The 13,452-nt window shown below is 36.7% G+C and overlaps 1 protein-coding gene across 2 annotated transcripts in view; it reads left to right on the top strand.

Moving 5' to 3' along the window:
- kctd16b (potassium channel tetramerization domain containing 16b) overlaps positions 1 to 13,452 on the top strand; it is a 95,788-nt gene that overhangs the window by 51,873 nt on the left and 30,463 nt on the right. Inside the window, exon 2 of one of the 2 annotated variants that reach the window (XM_078931017.1) lies at positions 5,651 to 6,871. The exons of the other annotated variant lie outside the window; for it this stretch is intronic. Coding sequence (XP_078787143.1) covers positions 5,651 to 5,700 — 50 coding nt within the window. The 3' untranslated portion in view covers positions 5,701 to 6,871. Of the gene's footprint in view, positions 1 to 5,650; positions 6,872 to 13,452 lie in introns of those variants that run through there. 2 annotated transcript variants of the gene reach the window in all.

Below are 13,452 nucleotides of genomic sequence, written 5' to 3' on the forward strand. Positions count from 1 at the left end.
TCTAGAGCTCTTTTGTATGTCTGAATATACTGTAATTCACTTGCAATATGAAATGTAATAATTTTCTTGTTTGATTTCTTTTGGGCTGCTGCAATTTCTATTCATCTAACAAACAAACATACCCTGCAAATGGTTTGCAAACAAGTCACATGTTATTTTGTTTGAAAGTATATATAAAATAAGTATGCTTTGGTGAAAATTAAGGGTTTGGCTAAAAGTAGTTTTTTCTTTGCATTTCTTTTAGTAGTAACTTTGCATAGCACAAATAAAACAGGATGTGATTTGAGAGCAGAATCTTTGAGAAGTACATAACAGTTAGCAGATCCTTTCTGATAAAACCTAAAGGGTCAAACTCACAGAAAGTTGTCATTTCTGATAAAAGTCACTGTTATATTACTGGAAAGAAAAACCTGTTGCTGCAATATGTCTCGAAAACATTTATTATTAAATGTATAAATAATAAAGCTGTGACTTTTAATTTAGAATAAAGAAGTCTTCATGTGATGCCATGAAACCTAAAGGAAAAATCCAAATTGAGCTTTCACTTTATATATATTATTTTACTTATTAACTTAATAAACTTTGACATAATAAAGCAAAACTGTGACCAAATGAAAACCTTTTAATTCGTAAATTTCCTTTGGATGATTTTATTTCAGAACCATCCTGTGTCTTCTTTTGAATGCTTTAAAGGGTTATAAGCATCAGTTTACAGTTTTTACCTTGTTACAGGTTCTTAGCTTGCTGTTGTACTACAACTGCCTCCTGACTTTCATTTAAATAAAGTATATTTAGATCTTTCCATGAACTAAATATACTTTATCAGTCTGTCTGCCATTCGTGCCACATTTGGGTTCTTCTAACAACCTTCATGACAGTTGAGCAGAAAACTGCTGGTGAGGGGGAAAGACTGGTCCTGCTGCAATCTTTTTTTTTTCCTTTTACCATACATAATTTAAAACAGAAGGCTATTTTAGAAACATTATAAAGTGGGATTGGTGCAGGTAGCTTCAGGCTGAGAAACTGAGTTTGAGAGTAACATTATGGAGGTTTTAAGACTATATCCACTGTAGAAGTAGATATATTTGTGTGTTTAAAGAGCATTTCACCTGCTTGCCTGTTTTATGAATCAGTGACTTAAAACTACAACTTTTCAGACAGGTGAATAGAGGGGCTGTACATTATCTCGCCTCTGCCAACCTATCTATAACCAAACGGATGCAGCAGTCGTGAAGAGAAAAACTCTTGAGTGTGTGGCACCAAATGGATGGTCCTGCCCTGACATGAATCATTACCTCACTAACTGTTGGACCTCTACACCAGGGTTGTTACAAGCCTAAACAAAAATACACAAAAACATAAATAAAAGTATCTTTAAAGACTGCAGAAAACTGTGTTTGGCAAGATTTACCTGCCAAAATGTAGATACTGATGTAGAGAACTTGTGGGCTCAAAAATGTAAACAGTTTGTTTTTGTGTGTAAAATGTTTGTGTAAGAGCAGTAGTGGTTTTAATGTTGAGATTTTTTACTTGTTATTTAAGGTGCATGATATACATGATTGGGAGGAAAAAAGAAAAATCACATTTAAGCAATAATTAAGGTCTAAAAGATCAAGGTCCAAACAAAGAAAACAACAAAAACAAACAGAGACTAGCATTACTTCAGTGGGAGAAATGAGGGATTTCTCAAATACATCACCTAGCCTGAACTTCTAAAGAAACTCTGTTGTCCAAATTGTTTTGCAGATCAGATGTAAATTTAACTTCAAATATATGCAAGCAAGTTTTAAGTAAAAAAACACACACACACACACACACCAAATAGTGACATTTCAAATTTAGATGTGAACAAAGAATATTATGTCAACACAAGTAGAAGAGAGGGACCACTGGACCAATTTCCTTAAAGCCTCAATATTCACCCCTGTGGCAGTTGACTGTGTGAGTGCTTCAGGTATTTGGGATTGCACAGAGGAGAATTATAAGATGAGCGCAGGTATGTCTTCAGTTCACCTGAGACTCATACAGCCACCTTAAGGCACATCGTGAAAATGGGACGTACCATTGCTGTGCGTCTGGTAAGTGTATTGTGAAGTATTCTAAAGGCTAATTTAGTGTCAAAGCTTTTTGATTATTGCATCACACTGTGTTTATATTGAAATGAAACATTTTGAAAACTAAAGTTAACAGATATCCGTTCAAAACAAAAACACCACTTAAGCTGTCCTTCCAGTTAAAAGTGCAGGAGAAAAGATCGTCTCTGTTTTTATTCTCATTATTCCCTCACGTTTAAAGTTGTACTAACAATAAAAACAATGACATGTCATGAATTTCAGCATCTTCCTTCATTCATCCCTCTATGTAACGCATCTGTACTCTGATGTATCAGCCTGGTTTCATCAGTATGCACAGTACAAGCCTCAGAGCTTTAATGATGGCCTTCTTGTGATTTTCGGCATTCATTAACTCAACAGTGATGCTTTCAGGCCAGATGTCACGTATGTATGGAGGCATTTTTCCCTCCTTTCACCACATTCTGGTCACATTGAAATGATTTATGGGGTTCCCTGTGAATAAATAATGCATTGTAGTAGCAGGGGATAGGAACAGGGGATGTGTAGGCTCAGTGATGGAGATGAGTGCAAATAGGATAGCATATGTGGCGGGTGAAGTGGACATTCCTGCAGTGTCACCAATTGCTCGTTTGTAATCTTATATTTTCTCTCTGAACCTCTAAAATAATTATAAGATCTATCAGACAGAGCAAAGACATAAGTTTGTACACTAAATCAGCAGGATGAATACATTTTTAAGCACTAATCCATACTCAAAACCCTCAAGACTTTTGTGCGTAAGCCAACAATTTTAATTCAAAGTGTTTCCATGTTCTCATTAGTTGTTACTCTCAAAAAGTAAATATTTTAAAAAAACTACATTTTCTTTTTTTTGGGTGATCCACTAAAGAAACCAATAGCTTTTAGTTGAAGGAGTTTGAAGAATCTCTTTATGCTGCTTTATGCAGTCTGAAACGATCAATAAAGACCATGAATTTCTGCTTTTTTTTTTTCTTTGGATGCTGGTGTGCCGCGGGATTTTTGGCAAGGTTAAAGTGTGCCGTGGCTCAAAAAAGGTTGAAAAACACTGTCCTAAACTGTACTTTCATGACACACAAATGAATGTATTTTACATCCAATTGAATGAAGGTTTTAAACATCCTCCACTTTATACACTTAAACGCTCACTCACTCGCTACTCACTCACTCACTCACTCACTCACTCACTCACTCACTCACTCACTCACTCACTCACTCACTCACTCACTCACTCACTCACTCACTCACTCACTCACTCACTCACTCACTCACTCACTCACTCACTCACTCACTCACTCACTCACTCACTCACTCACTCACTCACTCACTCACTCACTCACTCACTCTTAAATAACACGTCATGTCTTCACTCAGATGGGACAAGTGTATGTTGTGTAAACTATCTCTCCCCTCAAGAACATCGGTAGAAAAGGCAGTGCCATTAGCTCTGTGCTACTATGGACAACAAAACAAGCCTAAGATGGTGAAAATGTGATGCCTATGTGTTTGCAAGGTCCCCCATGATGAGTGACAATTATATTTTGAGTTTGGTCTTTACAAAAAAATCATTTTGTCATGAGCCAGTTTAGCTCGTGCTGGTTTGCGGCGCCCTCCGTCCGTGAAACCCGGGTTCGACTCCAGGCTGCTCCCTGTTCCCTTCTCTACCTCTGCCGGTTCCAAGCCCGGTTAGAGAAGGTTGCGTCAGGAAGGGCATCCGGCGTAAAACATTGCCAAATTTACCATGCGACTTGTTCGCTGTGGCGACCCCTGATGGGAGAAGCCGAAAGTGGAAGAAAAAAAAAATCATTTTGTCATATAGTTTCTGTGCCATTTGGTGTTTTTGTTGCAGTTATCTTTTGGTTTTTAAATTTTTACATTCATTCATCTTCTAATCTAATTATTCCCCTTTCGGGGCTGCCGGAGCCTATCCCAGCCACTTGTTTGCAAAGGCAGGGGACACCCTGGACAGTTCGCCAGACTGTCGCAGGGTAGAGTGTCTACAATCAGACGCCCATGCACTCTCACACTCACACCTATGGACAATTTAGGTTGACCAATTAACCTATGAAGCATGTTTTTGGACGGTGGGAGGAAGCCGGAGTCCCCAGAGAAAACCCAGGCATGCACGGGGAGAACATGCAAACTCCACACAGAAATGTCCCCCATTGATGTTCTGGTTCAGGTCCCCCAGCCAGTACTTGAACCAGGGGCCTTCTTGCTGTGAGGCAAGAGCGCCACCGTGCAGCCTTTTTACATTCATGTGAAACACTATTTTGAGACTGTTCACAGCTAAAAATGTTGAACATTAAAGAATGTTCTTGTGAAAGAATGTTGAGTCAAAATGCATTGATGAAAAAGGCTTTTATACTCATTTAAGAGCAGTTAAAACAGACTAGTCAATTTTGACCAGGAACACTAGAGTTACGGGAAGGAGATGAATGCGACTGGAGGGTTACAAAAAATATTGCAGGGTGAGCAGTGAGCATAGTTATCTTAAGAGATTTGGAGAAAAGCAACTGATAAAACTAAAAAAAAAAACTGATTAAAACCTAATAACCATGTTTTTTTATAATGTAGCCTCGCATCCACACCAGAGTGATATTCCTGCAACCATTAGAGGAGCTCAAAGACGGAGCAAAATAACAGGGATAAACGCCACTTACTTTTGTTGATTTCAAGAATCTCACAAAAAGGTAGTGATTAAAAGAGAGTGTGGGGGGGCCAAACGTACCTTTAGCACTCTCTGAACCGAGCACTTTATCCATGCTTTTGATGTCAGACGGAGTCCTTGAACTCCACACTGATTTGCATTGTAAATCAAACCGACATAATGTTATACAGGAAGCTTGCTATATTGTCTCAAGACCAAACATAGAGCAGAATGGGACGCACAGATTGCTGTAGGGTTTCATGCAAATGGCTGCCTAGTGAGGAATTTTTATTAGGTTTCCAGTCAATAAAGTTCTCGGATACAGTCTGATAAACTGCAGATGTGAACAATGAATATTTATTAAGGACTGATTGTTTTGACGTCAATAATCTTGGCCCTCATCCTCAATGCTGTTCTGTAGATTTCTTTTAGAAAATAAAATGGTTTGAAATGTCTTCTGAACATATCAAACCACAACACATTTAGTCATTTATCGGCATCGTCATTTCTTACAAGCTATTGGTTTCTGATTTATGTTGTTGCTGTTTTTTTAAACAGTAAAAAGATGTTAAATAAAAAGCCTGACCTTTATATTTTTAGTAAATGTATTTTTTTGGAGTCTCTTTTCAAACATTTACTAGCACACTAAAAAAATAAAACATTACAATTAAAAATGTGAATGATTAAAAGGGATTATAATTTATTAATAATTATAATAATGTAAAAAAACAACGTTTATGGTTAGAAAAGTTAGGGAAAAAAAACATTTTATGACTTAAAGTAATGTAGGCATTAGCTTAACCACACTTGGCCCACAATTCTGGCTTCTGCCACATATTTTTTAGGCAAAAATGTGTTTGTTCTGTAATGTTCAATTTTAACAATCAAATTTAAATTCCCCCCATAGGAGCTGGAGGAAGTGGCTGGGGAGAGGGAAGTCTGGGAAAATTTGCTTAGACTGCTGCCCCCGCGACCCGGATGAACGGAAGGATATGGATGGATGCACATTTAAATTGACTATCTGAGCAAATTTTGGTACATTGCTTTTTAAAGTACAAAGATTCTTTCAAAATTTCAAATATGCAAGAAAATAATAATAAACATGCTTAAGTTTAAAGTTTAGGTCTAATTAACCTCTTTTTTTTTTGCAAGAATGTCTTATGACAAACCCAGATCTTTTTTTTTTTTGGTAGATTTGCTTGAGAACAGCTCCAGTTCACACAGGATGAGCTGCAGTAAGCTGCCAAAGAGAGGGAGGTCTGTGAATCTATGGATGGACTTGTGACCTATTGATAAAAATGATGGGATTTCCATTCTGTAATCCAAGTCCTTAATGCTAGTCTTTGCTCAAAAGCAGAGAGTAAGGTTTGTATCAATCTAAACAAAAACTCTTGTTTTAAAAAGGCATATACAGGATATGGGAATCTGAAAATGTTTAAATAAATACATGTATACATCTCTTGTCTAATTTAACCTAAATATGTGAGGTTAAAAAAGAAAATATTGAAACTGGCTCAATTATGCATTGAAGTAATAAAAAATGTTTAGAATATTGTATTTAATTTCTTCTCTGGGTATCGTACGTTAAATGAAGACAAGCTAATGTGAATTTGTTATTCAATAATACAGTTTTATTTGTATAGATCAAAACAATATATAATGAATATAAAACAGTTTTTTTCCTTACTTAATAATATGTCATTGTAAATATAATTTGTTTTTGTTTCTTACTTTTCTCTCTTTGGTATTTTTTTTGTCTACTTGTGATGTAATAAACTGTAAATATATATGGTTGGTTTGTTGTTGCCTTTTTGAATGATCAAATCTAATCTTCAGATTTAGAAAATTGTTTTTTTTCTATTTGTTGCTACTTTTATTATTATGCCTAATAATCTGTGGTGTGAGCAAAAGTTTTTGCAAATTGCCAACTTTTTATTATCCTTTTTAATGTTTTTCTTATTTTCATTGGGTTAATTGGTATATTTTAGCATTTATATTTTAACACAATTTTTTAAACCTATTTATTATTTAATTTCTGGTTTAATTTTGCAAATCATCTGATGAGTGTTTGAGCAACAGACCACCATATAAATTCACTATGGATCAATAAAGCCTCTGTCTGTCTGTCTGTCTTGTCTATTTATAGACGTGCAAATTTAAATGGAAATCAGGCTCAAGTGAATGCATACAATTAAGCTTTGATTCAAATTTACAGAACCAAACTATGGCTTTTATCAAAGATAATGTGTTTGCATATGTTTACTTTTCTATGTTCACAGTTTTATTTAATTTAAAATCCTATATGTGTCCTTCACATATCAAAGCCGACAAGTTTTATTTCTTAACCCTCTATTGCCCATTTTGAACGAAATATTTTTCCCTGAGGAAGCGCCCTAAGCTTCTCTCTTTTAAACCTTTCAGAGTTTTAGTTCGAAGGACAAGTTTTGGTGACAGCTTTTGAAGGAGAGCAGTCTGAGAGATCGGGCTCTTTTCAATAATCGCTCATTACACAGATGTTAGATCAGATCGGTCTCTCTGTCTTGAAGATCATTATCCAATCACTAAGATTCTGGGGCTTCTTCCAGACAGACAATTGTCTACAGACATATGTAGCCCATCTCACCTCTAAATGTCGGTTGCATCATTATACTTCAAAGTCATTTAGTTAAATTAGTGCATTTTTAAGGAGATGGTTCAGACACTTCAATATGACGACGCAAGCATATTAAGGCAACTTTTCAGTGTTTAGTTTAAATTAGTATGAATTTACAGTCTTTCTCTGTTGCTTTGGTACATTTCTCAAAACAGTATTGACGTTTGCAACACTGCTAAGGATATCAAGGATGTTATTTCTTAAAACAATTAGTGCAAACTGCAAAACATGGTAAATAAGCTGCAAAAGCGAGTCACTTTCTCAAAATGCATAGTCATTTGCACAAAAGCAAGTCAGTATTTCAAAATGGATCATTTTATCTTCAAAAGCAAGTATTTTTGTCAGTGAGAGTGTCAGTGTTGTCAAAAGTGACACATTCTGACTCCTGCATCTTTGAACGATCAAGTCAAAAGGTTTAACATGTTTTCATTAAGAATGTGCATTGACAGAGCAAACATACCCTGAATTTTCTTTTTGTTGTTGAAATCATTAAAAAAAATGATGACATCAATGTCATACAACACCATGCTAAAAGTTTAAGTTTGATGGATATTGCCCAGTCCTATTGGAATACTCAACGAAGCTCCGTTTTGCAAGAAATGTATCCAACATGTGCTCCACATTCAGGCTGTCATTGGAGAGGGACAGCAATGCTTCGCTAGGAACCACAGATACATCAATGAAGAGCACTGAAGCATCAAATCAAATCCGCCCACACTGACAGCCCATCTACACAGCTCCAGAAAGTCAGGGAGGCAAACTGTGGTTCAGCAGAGAACTAATGCATTCTTGTTATTCTTATGCCTTCCCTTAAGGAGACGCCAGTGTTATTTTAGACTACACACTGTCTTCAGAGAAGAACCAGGGCAAACGCCCTGCATGATTGTCTCCGCCAGTATGCCAGAGCCACAAATGACCTCATCTCTACAAATTCCTTTGTATGCATCTCTCAACTAACTGCTATGGTTGTTTTTAAGGAATAAAAAAAATCCCTGTTTTTGTAAAAATAGCTGCTTCTTTGTAGAAAAACAGCAGGGCGTGTGATTATGAGCTTGTGTGGGTGGCATACTAAATGAAATTAAAATGACTTTCATTTCACCACATAAGACTCGGTTGCATCTTAGTTTTAGAAACAGAAAATTGTCCTTACTTTTGATGAGAGGAGTCAAGTGACAATTAAAAGCAGGTTAATCGGTTGGCACCGACACAAGCTGGCAGGCAGCTGACAGACTGAGATTCAAAGATGATGAGTTCCTTCCCAGCAGACTCAGACAAATGCTGCATGCAGAATGCAGAACCTCCAGGCTCAGGCAGGACTTAAGCTCACCGTAGCTGTTCTCGCCACAGAGGATGGAGTCCAAATCAAGTTTAGATTTAGAAGGAATTCAAATGTCAAGTTTTCATTTGTTTAGACACATTTTCTGGTTGAATATTTATTTCTTTGTCTTATTTTGTCTGTGGTTTTCACGGACACTCCCTCATACGTTCTGTAGCTACAGTATTTTAGTGTATTTTGTTTGGATTCCTTTTTTTTTTGTTGCCATAATTAAAATACAAACATCTACTGTTGTTTACATTCTCTTCCGTTATAGCATACAGCCCTTCACACCCCAAACCCAACATTACCGGTGCAACAAAAATGGAAAGCAATGTTGGAGCCACCCAGCTGTCCAGTTCTGAGCCAGATGCCAGTTCAGACGAGGAAAATGAAGACGTGCTTGAATCTATTTGTCTGCAAATAGATGCAAACCCGATTGCAAACAATTTTCCTCAGAATGGGCCTCTGGGCTGCAACTTTGACTTCCAGTAAAACACAACTGCATCCATGTTCCAACAGTGAAAATAAACTTCAATTAAAACACAGATGAATCAGAATATGAAGTTGGTCAATTGGTTATGGTGGTTCTGATGCTGAGGAAGTTCAGTGCTCACTCAAAAAAGAAATTCAGTAGATTTATTTAGAAGCCTTGCATGAAGCGTTTGCACGCAGCCACATTAAGTAATTGCTGTAAAGCATGCCTATAAAGTATGATCTATGGAATCCCACGAGGATAAATATTCTAGTATTCTACTCAAGAGTGTTGTGTGATCCCTTGCGTAAATCGTTGAGTAATGCAAAATATTAAATTTATTAAGTAATGTTATTAATACCCAAGCATTGTTCAAATATGTGAACAATCAAAGGGTTAAATAAAAATAAACAAATTTACTTTAGTAAAAGTAAAAACAGCCATAGTTCATTTTTGAGGACTGCTTGTAAAATTAACTGAAATGGGGTTTCACCTTTTTAAAAAGTCTCACTGGAAGGTTGGAGAAGCCGCAGTCACGTGTTTGTTACACTCAGTTGTTTGAAAACTGTTACATTCACAACATAAAAATAGAAAAGACAAGTAGAAAACAAACAAGGGAAATATGATTTCAAAAAAGACATAAAGACCTAATTTATTTACACTATGTTTTCTCAAAAACATTTGTCTTCTGCATTGTAGTAAATTGATTCAGGTTCTAGTGTATACATTCAAGGCCAGCTAAAGCTGAAGGGAAAGGCTGAGGCATAAGTGCAGTTTGGTGATAAAATAAAGAAATGTGCAATGCAAGAAGACTCAATGACATTATGACAGAACAGATAAGCAAGATAATAGGGGAAGAACACCAGATGGACAAAGTGCAGGCGAAAGCAGGAGGAGAAAAGTAGAAAGAGTAAGATTAATGGAAAAAAAGTCCAGACTTGAGTGTGTGTGTTTGACTGAGTGGCGGTATGATCAGGACGGCGATATCAGGCTGTCCATCAGTGTCACACCACTTGTGTCCTTCCTAAGTCATTTCATTTACCAAAATGAAAAGTCTTATTGTGTGTTGATGACCTGTTTGCTTAAGCTGCAGAATGACATTCACACCCCTTTAAGACCTGAGGGCAACTTTAAAAAGCTCCGTTCTGTCGTTTTATATGTCAAAACTCCAGTAATTGCACCAACATATGAGTCAGAAATCCGTCACTCTTTTTTTTATGCTGATTTATACCAGTACTGATTTTCAACCAGACTGCCACAATACACTAGTTTGCCAGGAGAGATTCAGATGTACCGTGAGAAATGACTGAATATCGCCTAATTGGTCTAAAAAACATTTACCATTGCCAGGATATGTGTTCATCCCAACAGGCCCAAGCTTCACACTCAGTAGAGAGACATATGAATGATTATAACTTATTTTTCTTTGTGATTTTTTTTAAACATTTTTTTATAGAAAAGACTGTTGTTAATACATGCTGGTTTACAGTTTTTTTATTTTCAGTTGGTGGTGTGATTTTTATCAAGGAAAGGTGCATGTAAGCTCAAAAAAAAGGTGGAACACGGTGCCTAACGACAACAATATTTGTTTGGATTGCTCATGTTTTTTTTAAAACAGGGATGGTGTACTTCGGGGCTCATGCCCTGGTGTGTGTGCACGTTTTCAAATACCCTACCCACAGCTGATTACCCGGATCAGGTGTGTGCAGCCAAATTCAACTTGCCAGAGCAGGGTATGTTGAAAAACAAGCAGGAAGGTGGCCCTTGGTTCCCACCCCTAATCTAGAGCAATCCATCTTAATCTTCTCATCTACTTCCTGTTTGAAGACTTTGAACTCTACAAGCTGATTCCAATAAAACTGGTTGATTGATTCACAAAGGAAACTTTAAAAATGCTGTTTCCAGGTGGGGTATAACCCACCAGCAGCAATCTCATAATCTATTTTTAAAACATAAATGAAAATAAGCAAAACAATAACTTCTTTCCCTAAATTTTGAACACTTTACTCCAATTTGTACTTACTGAAAAGATATTAGAAACAACAGTAAAGAATAAGTGCAAAGTGAATTCATTAAGTAAAGTAAGTTAAAAAAAAAGTATTTTGAATCATTACAACACAAAATAAAGATGAAATGATTTCTGTCATATCAACAGTGAAAAGAAAAAGGCAACATATTTGTTTATTGATCTTTGTATTGAAACAGAGTAGGGGGGGCAAAGGGTCTGAAATGGAGCGCATGTATTTCTGCTTAAACAACAGATGGAAATTTACCACAACATTTAAACATTTTATCATCTGATGCCAAAAAATCTCACTATATTGGAAAGATCTTCCCACACAAGATGAGCTGTCTTGGCACACAGCCGGTATGCACAACTGCATTTATTTATGTAACTATGGTGCCAATAATTAAATAACTGCATAAGACAAGTACTCGCAAGAAAAAAAAAAATTTTTTAGTTTTGTTGCCATATTCATCCTTTTTATTGGTGCTAAATGTGATTTAACAGTATTTCCTGCTTACGTTATTCAACAGCATTATTAAATGTTTAGAAAAATTTCCTTCTAACATAAAGAAAAAAACAATATCCAGTGCTGCATGACGGTGCTGCAGAAAGCCTTCCTTGTAAATTAAGCTTGCTCAGCAGGTTTTTCTTTGCTTCATAAGCCGGCATTTCCTAAGAAATTAACCACCTACAATCTAAACCTATCTGTGTTACATCAGAGGCTGTTGCTGGGGAAGTTTTGGTTTATGCAAACTAATGATTTAACACTATTTGTGCTGAATACCCTCCTAGCAAAACATATAAAATTACTTTGTATTAAACAGAAACCAGTTTGTGCCATAAAAAGCTACTCAAATGTGCAAACCATTACAGTGTTTGACATAAAACAAATACAAGTGCAACGTGGAAAAATTCAATGTTCTAGTAACACCTGGAGAAGCTACACTTGCTCTTCACAAATATGTAAGTGTGAGAAACCTCATTAAATATGCAAACACGAATGATCTATTTCATAGTCTTAATATTGTACATTTAAAATACCGGTAATTACAAAATGCAGTGAATCTGGCTTCAATAAGGAGTGTTTGCAACTGAACAAAACTTTTTCCTGCTTTTAAAAACTGCCTCCACTTTTTGTGGGAAGCTGCATAAACTTGCACCCCTTCTCTGTTCAGAGGAGGAATTCAAACAGAGATAGATTTGAAATATAAATGCATATGTCAGCTGGAATTTATATAACTTAATCCAAACCATATCGTTTCTATGAGGCATCAAATAAAGAAGCATTGTGTTTTTAGTGACGTATGATTAAACCACAGTGTCATCATTAAGGCGGCCGTGGTGCAGCGGTAGGGCGGTCGACCCATGATCATAAGATTGCAGGTTCGATTCCCGCCTTGCACGCCCATGAGTCGAAGTGTCCTTGGGCAAGACACTGAACCCCACCTTGCCTCTGGTGGTAGGCAGGCGCCTGTGTTTGGCAGCGGAGCCGCCATCAGTGTATGAATGTGTGTGTGAATGTGTGTGTGACTGGGTGAATGGGTCTGTGACTGTAAAGCGCTTTGTCCTTGTAGGAAGAAAGGCGCTATACAAGTATACGCCATTTGAAAAAAGCAGACTCCAGTAGACTGCTCAGTCTTGACTATCAAATAAACATCTAAAGGTTTTGACAAGATGATTATAATGCAAATTGGAATAACTAATCATCATTTTGTGCAACTTGGAAAAAAAAAGGATCTTTGCTAAATATTATAAATTGCAGAAGGATTTGATTTTTTTGCAGATCCCCAGTGCAATCCAGCATCAGTGATTGATGCCCACATTCCCAGCGCTCAGTGAGGAGTTGCCTTTGCTTGACTAATTATAAGTTAAACTACTGAGGAAGAGATAATCAGAGGCTGTCACATGCAAGATGTTCTAACTGGTCTCAAAATTAGTAAAAAGTTTTCAGACTATATAACTGGGATAAATCTCAAACATTGTCCTAAACTGACAGCTGCACACGAGCAGGAGAATCTGCCTGTTCCACATGAAGAGATGGTATTTTTAGCGCAAAGCACTCAATGTGCAAATCTGCACGTTTGGTTTTCTATTATTATTTTGCCAGTTTTTATTGGAGGCACTTTACGGTTTTTCTGATTTTTGTCCCTTTCCAAGCAGAAACAGGTCAATCAGGGGTCTAAGATTTCAACACTCGTGTTAAAGCCTGATTGACAAACAAGATAGGAGCTTTCCATTGATTCACATGTAACAAGGCT

Source organism: Oryzias latipes, chromosome 14 (genome assembly GCF_053564925.1).
Source record: "Oryzias latipes strain Hd-rR chromosome 14, Olatipes_Hd-rR_3.1".
NCBI classification, from domain to species: Eukaryota; Metazoa; Chordata; class Actinopteri; order Beloniformes; family Adrianichthyidae; genus Oryzias; species Oryzias latipes.